General features: G+C 45.3%; 1 protein-coding gene across 1 annotated transcript; it reads right to left on the bottom strand.

Moving 5' to 3' along the window:
* Nucleotides 1-10,150: 10,150 nt before the first annotated feature.
* On the bottom strand, nucleotides 10,151-23,465 carry LOC146755861 (obscurin-like protein 1). The gene is made up of 4 exons (XM_085525029.1): nucleotides 23,260-23,465; nucleotides 13,671-13,918; nucleotides 13,335-13,447; nucleotides 10,151-10,195 (listed from the first exon to the last, which is right to left on the bottom strand). Exons 1-4 carry the CDS (start codon nucleotides 23,421-23,423, stop codon nucleotides 10,160-10,162), a joined length of 561 nt encoding a protein of 186 aa, XP_085381155.1. The 5' UTR covers nucleotides 23,424-23,465; the 3' UTR covers nucleotides 10,151-10,159.
* Nucleotides 23,466-24,108: the final 643 nt, after the last annotated feature.

The following is a 24,108-nucleotide window of genomic DNA, read 5'->3' as shown; positions in this document are numbered from 1 at the left end:
GGACCCATTAGGGTCTTGAGACAACAAATGTTTAAAGACCAGATTAGAGCAGGAGTTCAGTTTAAAAAGATCGATGGACAGCATAATCAGGAAAAAATATCTGTTAAACAGGCCCAAGCACTGAGTATTTATAGTCCAACCTTTTCAGCCAAACTAGATGTGAATGTAACTCAAGAAGGGTCTGGATGGGGGCTCTGGCAGAGCCAGAGTTCTTTGTGAACCCCTATGAGGTTTTGGCCACAGGTTTGGCATGGAGCAGAATAAAGATACATCACAGTTGAACAGCATTTATTGGCTACCTATTCTACACTACAGGTGGTAGAACCAGTAGCTCAGATTTCAGAGGTTATCGTTAAACAACAAGGCCAGTCCAGGGGTGGGTAAAAGATCTAACACACATCTCTATGATGGGGGTGGCCCAATCACAAGCAGTGGTGCGCTCAGTTGTTCTGCTTGCCTGCTCCTCAAGGAGTTAAGAGAAATCTATGCCTGTTGCGTGTTCGAGTGCATGCGCAATGCCATGTGGAGGGCTTATCACAATAAAGATCGGCGGATTTGCTGCGTAGACCGGTCAGAACTCAGATCTGCGTTGTGCTTCCTGTGGCACCAAACGCCCAACAGTGGCAGTTCCGTGTATTGGCCAGCAGGTGGCAGGAGAGACCACGGAAAGAACGTCTGCGGGACAGACCCTGGGGATCTGTTCTCTTTTGATTATAGGGGAAGAACACAAAGATGGAAGAGGAGGGAAGGGGGAAAAAAAAAAAAGAAAAAAGAAAAAACCAAACCACAGCAAACAAATAAAAACTTCTCCAAACGTAGCAAACTTGAATGTCTGTCAATAAATAAATGAGTAATTGAATTGATGTCCGTTTCAGACAGTCCCCTGTAGAATCAGGGTAAGGGTTAGGATTAGAGTTACATTGCAGGTTAATGCTGTTATCTTTACAGCTCCTGTGAGGGTTGGGGTCTGGGTCAGGTGTTTAAAAAATGAAATGAAAAAAGAATTAAAAAAATATATTGAAAGCTTCAGATTTCCTTAATCTTTGTGGAAATCATATAATGTGCAACTCAGATCTACCTCTTCGTACCTCTTTTGTGGTGTAGGGAACCTGCTTTGGCAGGGGGACTGGACTCAGTGGTCTCTGGAGGTCCCTTCCAACCCCTACAATTCTGTGATTCTGTGAATATCATGGAGTTGTTTGGATGGGGAAAGACTACCCCTTTGAATGACCTTTTGTCAGGGCATGTCCTGGGATTCCTAGGATCCTCAAAATGCAGCACTGCTTCTGTCACTGAAAAATGGGGCCCTGTGTGGGACGGAGGGAGGGTCCATGAGTCCCTGGCCCACCTGACTGAGTATTTCCATGGTCTTAGCAAAGACATACTTACAACTTGAGAATGACAGTTAGCTGTGTTCATGGTGGCATGGCCACTTTTAATGGCCTTGAACTGTCTGAACATAACTGAAGAGGCTCAGGCTGATGCAAATCAGCTATTGAATGATAGTGTTGAAAAACTGGAAAGACAGGTGGCAGTTTTGATGGGAAGAAACCTAATTCAATCATTCTCCTATGGAAGATCAGTAACAACTGTCTGGAGGACCATGGGGGCCCTGTACAAGGGAATCTGTATAAAATGGACTCTGTAAATGAAGGCACTAAAAGGTCAGATTTTGAGGTTCCATTTGGACTAGATCTATTTGAGATCTGACTGATTGTAACCCAAAAATGAAAAAAAAAAATAAAAAAAAATGCAGGATAGGCTGGTGGGAGTGCCCTGACCAGTGTCCACCCCCCAAACCCTGCTGCCCATAATACAGCAGCTGAACTGATGGATATAGTACAGTGGTTTAGACAGAAACCAAGAGAGCATGCCAGCATAGCTGCTCTGGTTATGGGACATGGAGGCAGAAAGTGCTATGGTGAATGGACTGGAAATTTCAAAACTGACATCCATTACTACTAACCCTGCCCTCAGGCAATGACTTTATGCTCTTGTCTGGAGGGCTTATCGCAATAAAGATTGGCGGATTTGCTGCGTAGACCGGTCAGAACTCAGATCTGCGTTGTGCTTCCTGCGGCACCAAACGCCCAACAGTGGCAGTTCCGCTTATTGGCCAGCAGGTGGCAGCAGAGACCACGGAAAGAACGTCTGCGGGACAGACCCTGGGGATCCGTTCTTTTGATTATAGGGGAAGAACACAAAGATGGAAGAGGAGGGAAGGGGGAAAAAAAAAAGAAAAAAAAAAAATCAAACCACAGCAAACAAATAAAAACTTCTCCAAACGTAGCAAACGTGAATGTCTGTCAATAAATTAATGAGTAATTAAATTGATATCCCTTTCCCGCCCCCCCCCCCCCCCCCCCCCCCCAACTTCTGAGATGAAAAAAAAACACTTCTTTTAGAAGAAAACAGAGTAGTAACAACTTCTGTACCTACATTCACCACTCTGAGATCCTGTCTGGGTCTCCCAAGGCTTGTAAATAACCACTGGGTCGGTTCTGATGTCGCGTGATTTGTTGTCAGTTCTCTCATGGTTCTCCGGTCAGTTCTCCGGTGCCAGGATCTGCCACAGGGCATTCTGACCACGGGCATCATGTTTCTACGCTGCCGCCTGCATTTAACAGGCAATGGGACTGCCCAGCATGTGCAAGGCAGCACCTCTTTCACACCACCAGAATGTTTAAGGCTGTTGGGATTGTTGTTAGCGTCCCATTAACACTGAGGCTAGAGATACCCTTAGGATTGACATTACTATTAGCATTACTTTGATGGTGCCCTATCTGGGTCATTTCCAGGGGATGTCAGGAGTAAGGCACAGTGTCAGGAGAAAAAGAACAGACTCTGTTACTTTATAAACGTGATAATAGAGAGAGTTCATTGGAAAAAATACAACTCTTAAATAATGCAAAGCATGCTTCTGATTGGATGCAGGCATCATCTGGGCTCTGATTAATATTACTCTTAAGGTAAAGATTATTGTTACCATAATGATTTTTTTTTTGGATTATGATCAGGGTTAAGGTTCCTTTTGCTACAAACTTCTAGCATCATTTTTGTTGTTGCATTTGGAGTTAGGGACGATTTTAGAATCAGGGTAAGGGTTAGGATTAGAGTTACATTGCTGGTTAATGCTGTTATCTTTACAGCTCCTGTGAGGGTTGGGGTCTGGGTCAGGTGTTTAAAAATGAAATGAAAAAAGAATTAAAAAAATATATTGAAAGCTTCAGATTTCCTTAATCTTTGTGGGAATCATATAATGTGCAACTCAGATCTACCTCTTCGTGCAGTGACTGCCTGTAAATTTGCTGGAGCCTAATATAATATGGCCTTGTGCTTTCCACTAACTCACCTTCATTTCATTTTCATTACATTTGCTTGGTAGTCAGATTTTGGTGTGTGGATATTTTAAAACAATCTAACTGACATTAGCAAAAAATTAAAAATAAAATTAAAAAAAATGCACAACAGCATCGTATCAATTTTTATAGATAAGATAAAGAAGAGCAGTTTCCCTTAGTTTTCTGTGCCTCTTTACTTTCTTACCCTCTCCCCTTGTGTGAGAAACTCTCAAAGTCAAAGATTTCTAGTTAGGCAAAGATGGCAGCGATAGCAGCAGTGCTTATTCATTATTGCAATACTGCGCGCACATCCCCTATTGGCAAGGGAGAAACTGCACACCAGTCAGTGAAATCAATTCTGTTCTGTGCCCTAAACCCACTGCAGGTGATGCTCTCATGGCTCTCATTGGTTGAGCATCTCAGGCTCACAGACTCCTCGAGACTGTGGCTAGGATTCATTTCCATAGAAGGTCAATTACCAACCTCTTGTTTTTAGGTCTGCCTTGTACTTTTCTGCGGACAGAGAAGGGCAATGTTTCCAAAAGTCAGTACATTCATTCTGTCCTGTGCTGGGCTCTACCCACCCTGTATTTATCTTGTGCTTGTCTCAATTCTCCCCATGTCAGAATGCCCCCAGTCTGAACTTAATTCTGTTCAGCAACTTTCTTGGTGGAAAAACTACTTATACAGCTGTTTTACAAGAGGGTTATACATTCAGTTAGGGCCTACACTATGTACTGAAAATACTGGAAACTTCCACTGCAAAAACACAATCTACCTCTCCCATTTGTGCAGCCTTGCAGACCCAGAACATGCCAGGTTATTTCTGCTTTCATAGCATTTGCATGCTGTAGGGTGAGCACAAGGTTCTGCTGCTTGATTCTTCTGCAAGAGCTGCCTACCAGCAAATGGTTGCAGGGATGGAGGATGTGACAGAAAGCATTTGTCTCCACAAGAGCAGAGTTACATTCAGTGCAGAGTGTGAGAGTCAGGTTGGTGTGGAAAAGCACTGACACGCTGGGGATGATGCAGTGCTCACATGTCTAACACTCACAGACATTACTGTCAGAAGGATGGTGCTGTGTTGTGCTTCTACCTTTGGCAGCCCCTGGAGAAATGCTATGGCACACAGAACACCTTTGTATTGCACTGACTGCTGCCATGCAGCATGGATTTAACACACCAAATCCAGAGGAGCGTGACTGCATCTAACTGCCCTGAGAAAAACTACTGTAGCTGAAGAGATGAGGAGGCAGCTGCTCATCTGCAGAACAAGCAGTACTGCCAGACATTGGGCCAGGTGAGCACCTCCTGCTACAGCGTGATGATGACAGGGCTGGAGATGATCTGCAAAGCCAGCTTAAAAGTGGGAGACGTGAGTCAACATGGCAGGAGGACAGAGGTGTTAGGGAGCAGCCAAGGCATCAAAGAGTATCAGAAGGCTTTGAAAGGTATCACAAAGCAACAGCCAGAAAGATTGGGATTATCATGAGCAGCAACCTGGATGCTAGAGATTATTTGCTCCCATACAAAATGGTAGAGATCTTGCTGCAGACATCCCAAAGCCAGGCAAAATGGAAACCCAGAGCTCTGCCTGCACGAACCCCACAGCCATAGCATTGCAAGCTGAGCTGCCTTGCTGTTTGTTGCATTCATCCCAATCCCTGTGAATGAAGGCTCAGAATGCAGTCGAGGCGATGACTGAGCATGAGAGTGACTTTATTCAATAAAAGACAGGAGGGCTTGAGAGGTCAAGGGTGAAGATGGGACTCCTCTTGTCAAGATGAGAGTGGCTCAGAGCTTGTGCTGCTGCCTGGTGCCTGGGACTGGCAGCCTGACTCTAAGTCCCCATCTAAGATGCTCAGCTTCACCTCACTGATGTTGACCTGCTCCTGCATGGTGGTGCTGCTGTTGGGGCACTCGGGCTGTGCTTGGGATGGGCAGCACTGCAAAGGCGCTGGGTCACAATCCAGGCAGGTGACTGTGGTGTCTGGCAGGCTCAGGTCAGGAGCTTCAGCAGAGCCAGGAGATATGAGAGCATGAACGTGGATGAGCCGCTCGTGTCCATCACTGTTACCATGTGGAAGGCTGTCATCTGAATTGCAGCGATTCGTGCTTAAGAAGAACTCTCCATTGATGGAAACACACTGCACATCACTACTTGGTTTGGATCTTTGGGGTTGACAAGGGCTCGAATCACCTAGGAAGGCATAGAAACACAAGGGTTAGTGTCAAACGTTTCCAAGTTGAATCATGAAAGAGGTTGTTGATACTTGGTAATAGAGTGGCGGCAGGAAGAAGCAAATAGGCTTCAAGCAACAGAGCCACTGTCTTGAAAGTGATCCTCATGCAGGTCCAGCTCGTGTGTTGTTTCACTGTAATCTGCTTCTAATAGCAAATGCAGAACTTTGATCTTTGTAGACATGAGAAGGGCTGGCATTTAGGAACATTCATTTCAGGGAAATCAAATGATGTGTCTATATTTTTACTACAGATAGTATAGGGAGCAGCCAGTTGAAGAACCAGATACAAAAAATCCAGCCCATTGGCAAGAAAATACTTCTCCTTAAATTCTGTATGCTATCATGGTACAGAATTAGGCTACAGTGCCACATAGGCCAACCAAGTGTAGAACCAAATCCACAAAATACTGGTAGACAAAGCAGCAAAAACAGGGACAATATTCAGCAGACTGTGCTGTGGCCTTTCTACCCACAGCTCAGCATGTTCTGCCATCCGAAAAGCAAGGCCTCTTGTCAAGCTCAGCTATTTCCCTTCTCAGTGTATTCTAGCACCACTGATACCCACTGGTATCCTCCTGTAGAGTGCCATCATATTGTCATCATCCAAAGGAAAAACCCACACAGCAGAGCATACAGCACTACACCCATGCTCCAAATATCCGCCTGAAAAACTAAAAGACAAGCTTACAAACCTGAAGCACCTCAAATGGCTTCCTGACAGACTGGATTGTCTGCCCTTGCCAAAGCCCACATATAGCCCATGAAAAGCTGGCTCTTTCCCTCAGGAAAAAAAGCCTTATTGTCCCAGAGAAAGCATATAACCCTCATTCAATTGCCCTTCCACTCAGCTTAGAGCACTACTAAAACCAGCATCTTCACCTTAGCTCATCACACTGCTGCAGTTCCTTTTACAAGGATTTCACTGGCAAAAATGAAATCAAAGCCGTCACAAGGGATTTAGCACAGTTACGTGTTACTGGCTACGAGAGCTGTCAGCACAGTCACCTGTCAGGCTTTGCTGCTGTTCTATTTATGTAGAGGCACAACAAGGTTCAGACACCTCACAGTGCAGTTCTCACTTTGACTGTAAAGAAAAAGGAGGCTTGAAAAGCAGCGTGTGGAAAACAAAGAAACAAGAATTAGAACAACAGTGGGGCCATGGCACTTGTAGGAATTGCTCTGCCTTTAACAGCAGAGCGATTCAAGAAGGATGAGGGCATTCCAAACCAGACCAGTTTGGACAGATTAACAACTGCAAGCAGTGGGTTCCAAAATTCCAGACATGAAATCAAAGCTGGAAAAACTCTTTGCATTTACATCTCTCAGTTTTTAGTACATTGTGCATTACAGTGCAAACAAGTCTTCACATACAACTTGGAAGCTAAAGACAAGTCTGACAAAACAGACTGCACATAAATGATGGATAATTAACAGAGCAAACTGCTCTTTCAAAAACTTAGTAATAGAAAGAGATCTCTGAAGTTGCTGTTCTGTAGAGCCCCAAAGCAGTCGCTTGAGGCAGTTCAGGATTAGCCTGAGACAAACCAGCCAGCTGTGTGAACTGAGACCAATTGCACTTTTCTAGTCTGTGGCCACTGACAGCTTCTGAGAGCTACCAAGCAATGCAACCTAGCAGAATTCAGAAGGGAAACCAAGAGAGCCTACCTGAGCTCCACTGCCTTTAAATGCTCTGTGGAGAGGGAAGGGAAAGAGGGGAAAACAAACACCGCTCTACATCCCTCTGAGCCAATATATGCTTTGCCCTGGATTAGCTCTGGTGCTGCATAAGCTGGGCTTCCTCAACATGTGTTCAGGCGGTAATCAAGGCCTGCCTGGAATAACACAAACAATAGAGAGAAATGTTTGCTTTAACAGAGTTTATGTCTTCTGGTCATAACACTTCAGAAGCCTCAGAGGCTTCTTCTCCTGTGTATATTTTCATTCATCTTATATTTTGCTTTCATTCAATGTGACCTCTCTAGGCAAATATTGTCTAACACCATGAGTATCACATAAATATGCAGATCTCAAGCTGCTCCCTTATCTAGTACCCTTGGCATGATGCTTTATTTTCCTCAGCTGATCATCTAGATTGTGCCTGTTGACTGTGCAACAACAGCCTGTTGGTCTCGATTACCTGTGAGTGGCTCTAAATTTGGCCAGGAAAAATCATTTGAGGATAAGTAATTATCTGGGACTCAGTAAGGCAGTCTTCCCATGCTTTCATAACAGCAGAGATACACACACACACAAACTCGTGGAACCCCACTGCTTTGCACAATCCTGTGCACACTCACGTGTGTCATGCACTGATTTCCCAGCCAGTCCTCGTAGGGTCTCTTACTTAGGACGGGAGTGCAGGGGAGCAGTCAGAAGCTGTTTGCATTCCCTGCTGTCTGCTGGGCCGCTTTGCTGGAGATGCTTGGGTTGCTTTGTTTTTCCTTGGGAGGTGGGAAGGAGCTTTGGGTTGGAGGCACATCCCGTGCCAGAGCATCCCAATGGCACGTGTGGGGCACTGATCTGTAGCAGAGGAAGGGGAGGAGGTCCCAGCACAGCTTTGCACCATGCTCTGCCACACTGGGCAGCTTGTTCCTGGCTCAGCAGTGCCATCAGACAAGAAGCAGGGAAGGAAATCAAGGATGGGGGTACTATCAAACGCAGTTAGTGCATGCCTTTGCAAGACAAACAGACCCAGAGCTTGCGGGTTGTTCCTGCTTTTGTAGCATTTGTGTGCTGTAGCTGAGCAAAAGGTTCTGCTGCTTGAATCTTCTTCTGCAAGAGCCGCCTACCGGTAAATGTCTGCGGGGATGTACTCGGTGTGCACTTCTGAAGCCATTTGAGAACCTAGTCGTTCTTGCTGCAGGACCCCTGTCTTCTGTTAAAAGCTGAACGGTCCCCAGAGCACCTGTTTCCATCAGCTGCCATCATCCAAAGCAGCCAGCCTTCTTACAGTCACCTGGCCCAAACATCCCTTTTGCTCTACACTTGATTCCTGCAAGAGATGGGAGCTTGGCACGCACACCATCATTCCAACACCCCACCCCAGCAGCAAGGGATCACAGCGCTGGCACAGCTGAAACAAAAAGGGTGTGCGAGTTTCCTGTTAGCACTCAGTGTGAACAAATCTACCACTGAGCAACACCGTGAGCTCCCACTCACCTCAGCACAGGTCAACCTGTAACCCCAGCCTTCCCCTATCCATGTGCAAACGCACACCCGTGTGCCACCCTGCCTGCTTTGCACACCCCCATGCACACACTGCATCGTGTGCCCTCCTTTGCATTCACAGACGTGTGCCAACCACCCCTGGGAACACCTACGTGCCTACACCTTCCACAAACACCCCTTTGTGTGCACCTGTGTGCAAACAGCAAACAGCAGAGGGTGCACGCGATTGCATCATTGGTATCACTGATAACCATGTAAAAAAGCACTGGTCCCAAGACAGATTCCTGGATGACACCACTTGTTATCGGCCTCCACCTGGACATCGAACCACGAATCACCACCCTCTGTCTGTGGCCTTTCAACCAATCCCTTATCCACCAGGTGGTCCACCTGTCAAATCCACATCCCTCCAGTTTAGAGATAAGGATGTGGTGGAGGGCCATGTCAAAGATCTTGCTCAAGTCCAGGTCAATTACATCTGTTCCTTCCTTTTGTCCACAAATGCCATCACTCCATCATAGAAGGCCACCAGACTGGTTCGGCATGGCCTTCCCCTGCTAAAGCCACGCTGGCTGTCTTGGATCACATGCTCATTCCTTATGTGATCAAGCATGTCTTTGAGGCGGATCTGTTCTTCACCATCTCCATCACAGTTACACATTTGAATCAAATAATTGGTGTTCCTGTCACCAAGAAAACCTCTTTGTCTTCTACTCCTGCTGCACTTCTGTGCTTTCACCAGAAGCAAAGGGAGAGGCCACCTCCTAGATCCAAATTTTAAGAAACCAACACCCAATAGGTGTCATCTGAAGTAAAATAGCAGAGAAATTAAGATGACTCTTCTGCATCCAGCTTGGATCACTCCCTCACTCAGGCACACCACCATCAGATCAAGGAGATGCTGCCTTCAGCTTTGAGACTGTATGGGAAATCACAGCTTGAACCTCTGATTAATCAGCTGAGGCAAGTGTTGGGTCAGCTGCGGGAGCACAGGTGAGAGTAATCTAGCTGTGCTCCCAGAAGGGGTGGACCTTGACTCCACCTCCTCTGAGACCTCATTTAAAGGCTGACCACCACTGAGGCAGCATCTCTTGGAGATTGCTCCCCAGTTGAGACTGCCTCAGCTTTCTGGTCAAAACATCGATATTGGTGAGTTTCCCTTTGCTAATAACCTTTGACTATTTACCACCATCTTGGTTAACATCTTTTTATTAGCCACCCTTACAGAGACCATAAGGGTTTGGGCTTGCAAACTCTCAGCAAGCATTTGGATCAGCCAGCTTCCTGCTGGGGAGCCCCCTGCATCACTGCTGCCTCCTTTCGTACTGCACCTGCAGATGCTTCAGAGCTCATTAGCATGGACTTCCTTCCTCCCCTCAGCAGCTGCTCCTGCACTCACCTTCATTCCTACTCAGATACCGGCCGCTTCCAGCACCAGCTGACCTGCAAGACACAGAAAGGAAAGGTGGGAGTCATGCAAACGCACAAGCCCAAGGCTGCGTCACCACCACGTATGGCAGCCTCGGGAAGTCAGCTGAAACTACAGCCTTTGTCAGAATGGAAACAGGTACCATCAATTCAGTGTGACTTCTGAACTCACTGCCACCATCAGAAATAGGCACTGAAATCGCTCACTTCACTGCAGCTGGTTACCTCCAAATACTTGCAGATGGCGTCATCTGCAAACTTGCTGAGGCTGCATTTGATTCCATTGTCCATGTTGCCTACAGAAATGTTAAAGAACACTGGTCCCAACACCACCCTCCACCTGGAGACTGACCTATTGACTGCAACTCTCTGAGTGTGACCATCCAGACAGTTCCCTATCCTGCAACTGGTCCATCCATCAAAACCATTTTTCTCCACTTTGGTGACCAGGATGTCATGCAGGACGGGATCAAATGCTCTGCACAAGTCCAGGTAGATGATGTCAGTTGCTCTCCCATTATCCACTGATGCTGTTACTCCATCATGAAAGGCCACCAAGTTTGTCAGCCCTGGCTTGACCTTGATGAAGCCATATTGTTACCACCAATCACCTCATCTTTATTTTCCAAACTACGCCAAGGAGAACGAGACAGAACTCTACAATGTCGTGTCACTACAAACCTGTCTGAACCATTGGCTTCTCTGCATGCTCATCACTAGTCTCTCCTTAGCTTGTGTGCCCACAAACAATGTATGGGGAATGTCAGCCACAAATCTTACCTAGGGGACATCTTTGCTTCAAAATCCCTTGAACATCACACAATCCCTTTTAACTCTCCAGGTCTGCACTTATTTATGTCAGAATCAGACCATATTTCTGTGCTGCTATATCCTTTTCCTTCTGAAGGGCCTGGATACAACTTGGATTAACATCAGGAGAAGAGTTCCTGCATAGAATCATAGATTTACCCAGGTTGGAAAAGACATTGAAGATCATCAAGTCCAACCACAGCCTAACCAGTACCCTAACTCTAGAAACCCTACACTAAATCATATCCCTGAGTACCACATCCAAATGGCTCTTAAACACAACCAGGGATGGCGATTCAACCACCTCTCTGAGGAGCCTATTCCAGTACATAAAACCTCTTGTACCTAAATCTCTCTAAAAGAGCACAGGTATTAATCTGACCAGAAAGGTTCCTGTTTGTTCATAAAATGTGCCTTTTCCGCTCCATCTTGCATAGGCCACTGGGCACAGGGTAGCTGGGAGACCACAGAACAAGTGGTTCTGTGAGCAAAAGGGAAACCACTGCCTAATCCAACTCCTCCAATCTCTGCACTCTGCTAGGAGGGACATGCCTAAATAGGGTGGCAGATACACACAGGAGATAAATATTTCCACTTCCCTCAGCCAACACTGCTCTGAATATCTATGGGACACGCAGTTGGATGAAAAGGCATTTGACAAAGAAGGAAAAGAAAGAGTTTAGTCTGCTGTGCCATTCTCTCGGTAGCCAGAATAACTAACCCTCGCCAGTGTTAGTTCAAAGAATAGGCAGATTTTATCTCCTGACATGAGCAGTAATTCAAAGAAGCTGGTATATGATCCAGTATCCTGCATATTCACTGCAGGCAGGAAAAGACATTATGAGATAAGGGAGATCTACACATCACTTGTTATGAACACCTCATTGCATCAGGAACAGTTTATTACCCCAGTTGTGAGAATCACCTTCCCTGTTACAGAGGGAAGCACGGACATGGTGAGGCATTCACAGGCCCTTTGGCTGTCACTTAGAGGAGGCCTGCCTGCTCTACCCAGCCTCTACCAGATGCTGGCTGATAGCTCAGTACGCAGGGTAGTGTTCTCTGACTTGCCAAGTGTGGGTTTATGTACTAAATGGAACAAAGCCACAGACAGGTGTTAACTCTGACACTGCTGACACGGACCACAGAAGACAAATATTTCATGGCACACAACTCTCTGTGCAGTTTTCCTAGAGACAAGCCATACAGCACCCTGGTCCACTCTAACACAACAGCTTCCCTTTGTGCTAATTCTCCTCCAAAACAACAAACAAAAAACTGGACAGGAATGCAGAGATCTACACTGCAATTGAATCAAACCAAAAGCCACTTGCACGGAAAGATAAAACCACACACAAGAGGAGAGTTTATGAAGAGGACCACTCTTGGACTACTTTCCAAGAGGCATCAATTAGTAACTCTCTTTGCTCATTTTTCACACTACTCTACAGTGTCCTCCTGAGCCCCCTTACTCCTGTTGCCAACTACCTAAACTTGTCTTAGGCTGCTCAGCATGTGGATGTTCCCTGATCTTCATATTCACACTTGTGAATAATGAGACTTCTCTTATTTCCCTGGGAAGTAATGCCCACTTTTTTACTTTGACAGAGCTCCTTCCCATCCTAGAAGGGAAAATATCAAGTCAGATCTCCATTAGTCCTTCCATCTCTGCACTGAGCAAAGGGAGCCTTCAGATCTATGCTTAATTCACCCACTCCCCTAGAATTAATGGAACTGTGCTTACTGGAACATATGCTGAAGCTTAAGCACAGTGCAGTGTTTTCAACATGTAGGAATGGCTATAGAACATGCAGAAATTCTGGCTGACCTATGACAGCTTAAAGCACTGCAGAGGACTGTTAACAAGCCTGTTTGGACATCACCTTGAATAAATGACGTTATCCCCAAGTAAGGGAAGGAACAGCTGAGCACCGCGGAGGTACACAAAGTGCCAGAGCAAATTCTCACACTGTCAGGTGCAAAGAAAACTCAGATTTCACCCCAAAAACCCAGTTCACAACAAGGCTACAAAATCCCGGCTGAGAATTTCTGTGTTAGACTTGAAGCTCAAGACTGTACTGTAGTTCAACCAACAATATTTTGTGCAGCATGACCTAAAAAGTTCACAATAAAACCAAAACAAACTTCAATTTCAACTTGATAAATGAACTCAGGACATAATAACAAAGAGTGCTGATCTGGGCAAATAAAAGAGCATAAAGAAAAGAGAGCAGTACAAAAGCTATCAAGCAAAAGCTCAGACTCGCATCCCTTGGAAGTGAAATTAAAGGCTCTCATTCATTTCCAGACAAGTCAGAAATGAAAATACCATTACATGCCATACCTTGAACCACTTGATGTCCACCTTGGGCCTGCACAGCTCACACTCAAACGTGACCTTGTCCTTCTGAATGACGCTAATGTCTGCAAATGGTCTGCTGATTTTCACAGGCAATTCTGAGAAGGAGAAAGAAGGATGTGGATTTAGTTGGAATTTGAGCACATTATCATTACTTGTGCTAGATACAATCATGTTACAACAATCCTCTTGATATTTCACGGATACTCTGGTGGCAATAGCCCAGTGCATAACATTCTTTGCAGCTGGAAGGAAAGCTGGTTCTGCTGTTCAAGTAATCTGGGACAAGAGCAGATAATCACACCTTGCACCAACCAATACCTGTCACAGTGAGCCTCCCCGATGAATTAATGCCTTCTGCTTTAAAGGAAATGAGTCCTGCATCTTCAAGGTCATCTTCTTTCTTCCCCTGGGCACCCATCGTGATATTTGGTGCAGGCTTCAGCCGCACGCCGTCCTTCTGCCAAGTCCCTTCCACATCCTCATGGGACACCTCCACCGAAAAGGTGACAGTTCCCTTCTCAGGGAATTCCAGGGGCTGCAGACCTTTCACCAGCTTCATCTGCGCACTGAAAGACAACGGGGAGAGGTTGGAGATCTCACACCAGCAGCTGAGAAACAGAATCATCAAAGGAATCAGAGAAAGGTTTAGGTTGGAAGGGACCTTTGAGATCATCCAGTTCCAACCCCCCTGCTGTAGGCAGGGATGCTTCCCTCTACACTAGATTGCACAAAGCCCCATCCAGCCTGGCCTTGAATGCTTGAATAGCATCAGGACTTCCAAAACAACTTACTTCCCTCTTCCTCTCTGTCTCGCTCCAATTTGTAGGAGGGAGGCAAGGTTCTTTGATATGTGTATACCCGGCGTGAGATTAAGAAGCAACGGTTCAAATGTTGGTCCAACCAGTTTATTATTGTCCTAGCTATTTTTAGGGAGATGGGGAAGGGAAGGTAGGCGATAGAAAAAGTAGGAAACGTAAGCAAGGAGTCTTTGCAGAGAGCGAGATAGTCACCACCGTGGGTCCAGCGAGGTACACAGTAGGTCCGTTGATCTCAGGAACTCGTCTGATTGCCGCAGGGGATGGGAGACAGCCAGGGAGTTCCGCAGCAAGCCGGTCCCGGGGTTCTTCCGACAAAGTTTTCCCCTCAGGGAATTCTCCGTCAAAGGTGTCTTTGGGAGTTTGTCTCCAAAGTCCCCAGTTTAGCGAGGGCCTTTTATCCCCCATTTCGGTGGGGGTTTTTCTTCTTCTTAACAAACACTTCTTTGTAAAATGATTTAAAACTAACTTTTCTGACATTCCTGTCCCACAGATAAGCCAGCAAGGGTTGGAGGTCTCTGTTGCCAGACACAAGATTTACCACCTTCTGCAGGGGTCTGCTCCTCCCAGCAGCACCCCTGGAAAAGACTGCTTGTCTTGTTCCTGCTTATCTTTGCAGTCCTAAGCAGGGATGGCACGATAACACCCACCATTCACCCTCCTGGATAGTTAGCAGTTGCCTGTCAGAGTCTTATCATCAGAAAGGCCTCAAGAAAGCAAACTTTGAGACAATAAAAGAAAAACAGTTCTGTCTTTCACACTCTCCCAGGTACAGTATCTGCTAATTAAGCAACAGCCTTTGCAAAGAAGAAAACTTGTTCATAACCAGGTCCATGGGTGCTCTTAAATGGATCCTTCCAGATGGAAAAAACATTTCAGGTGGCCTCCTAGATTCTACCCCTTTTTGTGTTGCACACAAGACTGAAAAAAAAAATTACTTTTGCAAAGTTCTTCTTGTCATAAGGAAACAAACATTTGGGGAATGGCAGAACCAGGTAAAATTTTCCTTCACGTCAAGAAAGTATAAATTTCACTCTCATGCTCTTGGTGTGCTTTCTGCTATGATTATTTGGACTAATTAAGCTTTTCCCTGATGAAAGCCTAGAAGTATATCACAAGAAGGACCAACTTACCCATGACCTTTTATGACCATAACTGACAATAAAATATTCAGCCAGACTACAGGTTTGAGCAGCTGAGTTGTTTCTAGGATCTCCTGCAATCTCAAGCTTGGAACACACACTTGTCTTTTGACTAAGTGTCTCTTATAGTGCAGTAAAACAACAGGTTTTCACATGGCTATTCCTCATTTACCTTGATCTGAAATCATTCTCAAACCATGCAGGCTCAGTCCAGGGAGAAGGGGAGGAGAGGGGAAGGGAAAGGGGAAGTCAGGTCCTCTAAAATCAGGCTTCTTAGCCTAAAGCTCAACAGCAAATAGCAGTCCACTTCCCCACATTGCTAGACTCCGAGTGTGATAAAATGTTTGCTCATTAAGACCGGGATGTGGTAGCATTGTGGTGGAGTGCTTGTTCATTAGGACCGGGATGTGATGGTGGAATATGGAGGCCACAAGGGTTGCAGAACACTCTAATTTTATGGGTAGATTGTGTACTCTGCATAGTTACAGGCAAAGCGCGCCCCGATGGATACAAAGTTTCACGGAAGGACCAACCAAGGAACGACACACCAAGTGGTACGATCACGACCGACCAATTAAAGGACAATACACTCGGGATGGACCTTACAAAAGAAGTTGCAAGGGACGGGAAGGCGCGGCAGTTGGAGGAACGAGGATTCCCCTGTCGCCCAGCGCTGAATTGCCTTTTTGTTTTACCCGCTACAATTAATAAAAGTTTCTAATTGGAACATTATCGGCTCATTGCTTATAAATTGATGACAATTTGGCGCCGTGACTCGGACGGGAATACTGGCGTAGGAATGAGCCTGAGGGGGCGCCCCGCCTAAATAGGCGGCCTCGGTTCCTATCCTCCCGCCCTACTCCCGCCGACGATCCGAAATTTAAAACACAAAGGCAAGGAAAAACCGGTTAACCCTTTAAATTTCGTGCACGAAAGTCCGGACGAAGACGCAGGACAGGTGAGTATAGTCCGGTCTGGGTTGGGAATCCGGCGTGTGGCGAGTGTTGTGTGCTTGTGAAGGGGGGCCGGCAGCCGGCACTAACCCGAGCGAGTGTGGACCCCACAGTAGTGCGGTTCCCATTGCCCGCGAGGGCGTGGGCCACGACCTGGGGGAAGCGAGTGAATGCAACACTGAGTGAGGGCACGCCGAAGGGTGGGTACAGGGTATAAGCGGGACCCTTTCACCACCACAACCCCTAGGGCTACGGGCTCTATGGAGGGTTATTCTTTGGTATTCCCCTAGAGCTACGGGCACTAGGGATGATTATTATTTAGGTGTTCCCCTAGAGCTACGGGCACTAGGGATGATTATTATTATTTAGGTGTTCCCCTAGAGCTACGGGCACTAGGGATGATTATTATTTAGGTGTTCCCCTAGAGCTACGGGCACTAGGGATGATTATTATTATTTAGGTGTTCCCCTAGAGCTACGGGCACTAGGGATGATTATTATTTAGGTGTTCCCCTAGAGCTACGGGCACTAGGGGGAGCTACAGACGTTGAATAAAACAAGAGAGCAAGAAGTAAAGAACGAGATGGGGCAGTGTAAAACTAAACCACCCACCCCTTCTAAACGACCATCCATTCCTAAGGACTCACCTCTAGGGTTCATGCTAATTGCCTGGACGCACTATCCAGGAACAAGAAATAAAGATAAGGCAAAGATGATTTATTATTGTATAGAAATTTGGAGCAGACAACAAATTGGCCCGGCAGTATGGTGGCCTAAGTATGGTTCTAATGAAGATTGGGTACAACAGCAATTAAATTTTTGGGTAAACTCCAAAACCCCTTTCAATCAAGAAGAAAGTGACTATGCAGCAGTATGGGTCACTCGCCCAGAGGGTTTAGGAGTCCCCATTTTTAATTTGACACGAAAAGAAAAAGATGTCGAAAAACGTAAACCTCGAAGGGAAGAGGAGGCCTTAGTGGGACCCCCACCATATGCTTTACCACCAGCAATTCCCCTACCTTCTCCTCCTCAGTTGGATCATGGGCAGATGGATTCGAGAGAGGCGGAAGTACAAAAGATAGAAGGGGGAGGGCCTGTGACACGGGCAAAGGCACGACAAAATAACCTCTACCCTTTAAGAGAAATGCCCATGGGAGGTCCACAACCTCAGATGGGGTTTATATCAGTGCCCTTAAATTCAGGGGATGTTAGAGATTTTAAGAAGGAAATGGGTAATATACTAGAAGATCCCCTGGGGGTGGCAGACAGAGTAGATCAGTTCTTAGGGCCAAATGTTTATACCTGGGAGGAACTACAATCTATTCTAAGTATACTGTTCACAGCAGAAGAGAGAGGTATGATTAGGCGTGCAGGGATGCGCATTTGGGATGCTCAACATGCCCACGGGCCCGCTGCGGATATTAAATGGCCCTTACAGAATCCGCAATGGGACCATCAAAATCAACATCATAGGACTCACATGCAGGACCTGCGAACTATCATTATCCAGGGCATTAGGGAGGCAGTCCCAAGAGGTCAGAATATAAATAAAGCTTTTAATGAAAGACAAAAGAAGGAGGAAACACCCACTGAATGGCTAGAAAGGTTACGCAAGAATTTACAACTATATTCAGGATTGGATCCCGATACACCGATAGGCCAGGCTCTGCTCAAAACACAGTTCGTAGCTAAGGCTTGGGAAGATATCCGCAAGAAACTAGAAAAGATAGAAAATTGGCAGGATCGGGGGCTTGATGAACTTTTGAGGGAAGCTCAGAAGGTATATGTAAGAAGGGAGGAAGAAAGACATAATAGGCAGGTTAGGATGATGGTAGCAGCGGTCAGAGAAAGTAGGGAATTGGAAAGGAAAATGGGGGGATGGACGCAAAATCGAATTCCAGGACAGCAAAAATTTAGGAAGCCTGAAAACAGGGAGGAGGAGAGAATATGCTATTATTGCAGGAAAAAGGGACACCTGAAGAGGGACTGCAGGGTTAGAATGAGAGACGAAAAGTCCTTCCAAGAAGACTAGGGGTGTCAGGGGCTCTATATATTGGGGACCCAGAAACAACAGGAGCCCTTGATAAAATTGAAAATTGGTCCCCAAGCTGAGGAGGTAGAGTTTCTAGTAGATTCAGGAGCAGAAAGGTCTACTATACAACAGATCCCCCTCGGATGCAAACCTTCCCGGGAAACTACCAAAGTAATAGGAGCAAAGGGAGAACCTTTTACAGTAGGAATAGTTAAAAATGTAATGATAGAAGCAGAGTCCAAAGTGGGGTTGGGTGATTTCTTGATACTGCCTGAAGCGGAGTTCAATTTGTTAGGACGGGATCTGATTATTGCATTAGGCATAGGACTAGAAGTAGAGAATAAAGAATTGAGAATCAAACTCTGCCCTCTTAGGGTAGAGGATGAACAAGAGATCAATTCTGATGTCTGGTATACCCCCGAGAGTGTGGGACAACTAAAAATACCCCCTTTCACGGTAAAAATCAAGAATCCTGAAATCCCAGTAAAAATAAAACAATATCCTATTTCCCTGGAAGGAAGGAGGGGTCTCAAACCAGAAATAGATAGATTAGTGAGCAAAGGATTACTGGAACCCTGTATGTCCCCATTTAATACCCCTATATTACCGGTAAAGAAACCTGATGGAACATATCGGTTGGTTCATGATCTGAGGGAAATTAACAAGCGCACTGTATCTAGGTTCCCAGTTGTAGCTAATCCCTATACATTGCTAAGTAAATTAGGGCCCGACAACTTGTGGTATAGTGTCATAGACTTAAAAGATGCTTTTTGGGCTTGCCCTTTAGATGAGACATGCCGCGATTTTTTTGCATTTGAGTGGGAAGACCCAGATACTAACAGAAAACAGCAATTAAGGTGGACTGTACTCCCCCAAGGCTTCACAGAATCCCCTAATTTGTTTGGGCAAGCCCTAGAACAGATCCTGCAAGAGTATCAGCTAGATCCTGATACCAAATTAATACAGTATGTAGATGATCTATTAATTGCTGGAGAGGATGAGGGAAAGGTTCGGAAAGAAAGTATTAAATTGCTGAACTTTTTGGGACTGAAAGGACTTAAAGTATCAAAAAGGAAATTGCAATTTGTGGAAGAGGAGGTTAGATATCTAGGGCATTACCTGAGTAAAGGAGAAAAGAAGATAGATCCTGAAAGGATACAAGGAATATTGTCCCTGACGTCGCCAAGCAATAAGAGACAAATAAGACAATTGCTGGGATTAGTGGGATATTGTAGACAATGGATCGAAAATTATAGCAGTAAAGTAAAGTTCCTATATCAAAAGCTCAGTACCGATGGATTAATAAAGTGGGATAGACAAGATGAAGAGAATCTACAAAAGCTGAAGGAGGATCTCATCAATGCCCCTGTCTTGAGCCTGCCTGACTTAAAAAGACCCTTTTATTTATTCGTTAACATAGACAGTGGTACAGCGTATGGGGTTTTAACACAGGATTGGGCAGGGAAGAAGAAACCCGTTGGATATTTGTCAAAATTATTAGACCCTGTGAGCCGAGGATGGCCCACTTGCTTACAAGCAATTGTTGGGTGTGCGTTATTGGTAGAAGAAGCCAGGAAAATTACTTTTAACAGCAATATAAAGGTACTATCTCCCCACAATATTAGAAATGTGCTCCAACAAAAAGCTGAAAAATGGATATCTGATTCTCGTCTTCTAAAGTATGAGGGTATCTTACTGGAAGCCCCTAACTTAACCCTGGAGACCACAAGTCTCCAGAATCCTGCAGAATTCTTATATGGAAAACCCGAAAATGTGGGACTCATTCATAACTGTTTACATACGATAGAAGAACAAACAAAAATCAGACCAGATTTAGAAGAAGAAGAATTAAGAGAAGGGGAAAAATTATTTGTGGATGGATCCTCTAGAGTAGTGGAGGGAAAGAGAAGATCAGGTTATGCAATAGTAGATGGAAAGACCCTCCGGGTATTGGAATCAGGACCCTTGAGTAACACTTGGTCAGCTCAAGCTTGCGAGCTGTATGCTGTTTTACAGGCACTAAAAAGATTACAGGGAAAAGAGGGCACTATCTATACCGATTCCAAATATAGTTATGGGGTAATACATACCTTTGGGAAGATTTGGGAAGAAAGGGGATTGATAAATTCCCAAGGAAAGGACTTAATACATCAAGAATTAATAAAGCAACTCTTAGTGGCCCTACGAAAACCAAAGAAGATAGCGGTGGTACACCTTAGAGGACACCAACAGGGGACCGATTACAAGACTAGAGGAAATAATGCAGCAGACCTAGAAGCTAAGCAAGCTGCCCTCAGGGAACTGGTCCTGAGGCAGGAGAGGCAGGAAGAATTGACACATGATGAGGCCCCTTCGTTTACACCGAAGGAAGAACAAAAACTGAATCAAATGGGAATAACTAAAAACACAGAAGGGAGGTGGTATCTAGCTGACGGGAGAGAGGTACTGCCTGAGTCAATAGCATCTCAGGTGCTGACCCAGTTGCACGAACGGACCCACTGGGGAAGCCAAGCTTTAATAGATCATTTTGCCACTAAGTACATGTGTATAGGCCTACATAATTTAGCTAGACATATTACTCAAGGATGTATTACGTGCTTAAAGATAAACAGAGCCGTACAAAGAAAACTGCCTATGGGGGGAAGACCCTTGGACACTAGGCCATTTTCTAGAGTCCAAATTGACTTTACCGAATTTCCTAAAGTAGGAAGATATAAATATGTATTAGTCATAATAGACCACCTCACACATTATGTAGAGGCATTCCCCACAACTAAAGCAACAGCTCAGGTAGTAACAAAAATATTACTCGAGCAAATCATCCCTAGGTATGGGGTAACAGAAGTAATAGATTCAGATCAAGGACAACACTTTACATCAAGAATCACTAGAAATATAGCTGAAGCCTTGGGAATAAAATGGGAAGAACATACTCCCTGGCACCCACAGAGTTCAGGGCGAGTAGAGAGAATGAATGGGGAACTAAAAAAGCAATTGGCCAAATTAACACTAGAAACTAAGCTCTCATGGATAAAATGCATTCCCCTTGCCCTCTTAAACCTTAGGGCCCAGCCCCGGGCTGACATAGGAATATCTCCCTTCGAAATGTTATACGGAATGCCATATGATGCAGGAACCCCTAAAGATCACCCGGGGGTGGTAGATCAGAACATTCAAGCTTATATCACGGAATTAATGAAGTATAAACAGGAATTGTGGAAAAAGGGACAATTGACTCAAAGACCCCCTCTGGACATTACCCTCCATCGAATAAAGCCTGGAGATTGGGTTCTGATAAAGACCTGGAGAGAAACCACACTGCAGCCTCGCTGGGAAGGTCCCTATCTGGTGTTATTGACTACCAATACTGCCATCAGAACTGCTGAAAAAGGATGGACACATGCTAGTCGTGTTAAGGGTCCAGTACAAAATCACGAATGGAGAGTCACTAGTCCAGCGGGTGATTTGAAAGTAAAACTGTCACGAAACCCTCCGTCAAGGAAAATGAGAACATGAATTAACAATGATTGTATAAACGTATCAGTATAGAATTTAATGTAGAAGGGAATATTTTGACTATTGTGAATGCAACTGTTGGGATATGTTTTAGAAAGGTAGTGGACCCACTGCGGAAACAGGGATACACAAATTGGTTATTAGCCTTCAGAGTGGCCGTGGAAATTTTAATAGAAGGGGGTAAACCTGGGGGTGAATTTAGATCCTTACCAGCATCACTTAAGTGTATAACCAGTGGGAAAAAGAATAGGGTGCAGTACCCCAAAAACCCACTTAAAAGGGAAGCAAAACCAGCCCCTCCTGAAGAATACTCTTGCTGCCGAGAAGATTATACACCCCATGGCTCGAGGCAACCGAGTCGATGGGCGAGGCAGAGGAGATAAAACATGTGGAGGGGTCTGCTCCATTATGAATGAATCCAAAGATTTAGAATCCAGAAGATACCCCAAGACTGGAAATAACTCCCCCGAACAATTAAAGACTCACTACTGCAGTGGGAAAACTGCCTATCTAAAACTAGCTCAATTGATAATAATATTAAGTCTCATTAATGAGGGTTGGGGTACAGAGGTACAGACACATGAGCCATTTAAGTGGTCCCATCAGAAGTAGTGTTACAAAATAGAAGGGGGTTGGATCTTCTCCTATTGCAGCAAGGGGGACTATGTGTGGCTCTTAAAGAACAATGTTGCACCTACGTTGATCAAACGGGGGTAGCAATAGATACAATGGCTGAACTAAGAAAACAGTTAGAACAAAGAAAAAGAGCCCAGGAGTTGACAAGAACTAAAACGGTTTAATGAGCAAAACAAAATAGTACAATAAAAGAAAAGGGGGGACTGTGATAAAATGTTTGCTCATTAAGACCGGGATGTGGTAGCATTGTGGTGGAGTGCTTGTTCATTAGGACCGGGATGTGATGGTGGAATATGGAGGCCACAAGGGTTGCAGAACACTCTAATTTTATGGGTAGATTGTGTACTCTGCATAGTTACAGGCAAAGCGCGCCCCGATGGATACAAAGTTTCACGGAAGGACCAACCAAGGAACGACACACCAAGTGGTACGATCACGACCGACCAATTAAAGGACAATACACTCGGGATGGACCTTACAAAAGAAGTTGCAAGGGACGGGAAGGCGCGGCAGTTGGAGGAACGAGGATTCCCCTGTCGCCCAGCGCTGAATTGCCTTTTTGTTTTACCCGCTACAATTAATAAAAGTTTCTAATTGGAACATTATCGGCTCATTGCTTATAAATTGATGACACGAGCATTTAAAGAACAACAGCTGACCTCATGATGAGCTCTAACATAGCCAATGGAATTAATATATTCAAATATTCCCTCAGGGGGAATTGTGGCTGTTCCATGCCCACAGGGTAGAAGACAGCCAGTCCTCCTCTCAGCCACATAAACAGCTGCTTAGTGCTCCCAAAGCGAATGCTCACCAGTTGTTTCCAACTTGAAGGTCATCTTCTGGCCAGCAGCCTCGCAGATGTATTCTCCAGCATCTTTCTTCTCCAGCTGCTCCACAACCAGACGCCGTGTTTTGCCCACAGATTCCAGTCTGAACTTTCTGGAGGAGGCAAGCAGTCTTCCATCCTTGTACCATTTTACTTCGGTTGGATCCTGTGCTACTTCACAGCTGAGGGAGGCACTTGCTGCCAGGGCAGCACTCACCTCTTTCTGCACCTGCTCCTGGTTTATAAACACAGGTTTTGGCTCTGAGGGAAGAAAAGAAAAACAGAAGGACTGAAATGAGACCATCTTGCAGGTTTGTATGTACAGGTTGGAACAGGTTTAGGTTACCACTTGTGCCCAAACTAATAGCCTTCACTAGAGAATATCAGCTCTTCTGTTGAAACAAAGTGTCAAATCTAGGCAAGAAAGAACCTAGGAACTGAAGGAACCAAGAGGGTCCTTGAACACCAGTCCCATGGTTGCAAGTCACTATGCAAACATATTTAACCCAAAAGAACATCTGTCCTGCAGGCAACCAAAACCTGAGTTCCTTTTACTTAAGACCCACTGTGAAACATCAAAACACATAAACATGCGATAGTCAAACCACTGGCTGCCTTTTCATGACCCAGAACAGTACTCCTGGCTTCCTGAACAGACTCCTCATGGCCTCTACCATTGCCACAACTGTGACTGTCAAAGGCACAAAGGAAATATGCTCACCAACGCAGTCCTTTGTTCTTTGTGTGTGATTTGCAGATATCTATCTTACTTTGAGCTCTGGGAATAGTCAGCTCTACCAGGTCTCTTACTGTGAGTAGCAGACTCACCTATCC

Source organism: Coturnix japonica, chromosome 29 (genome assembly GCF_054131305.1).
Source record: "Coturnix japonica strain WE chromosome 29, WE-NBRP24, whole genome shotgun sequence".
In the NCBI taxonomy this organism is placed as follows: domain Eukaryota; kingdom Metazoa; phylum Chordata; class Aves; order Galliformes; family Phasianidae; genus Coturnix; species Coturnix japonica.
The sequence above is the reverse complement of the archived record's forward strand: the minus strand, read 5'-3'. Positions and strand labels throughout refer to the sequence as shown.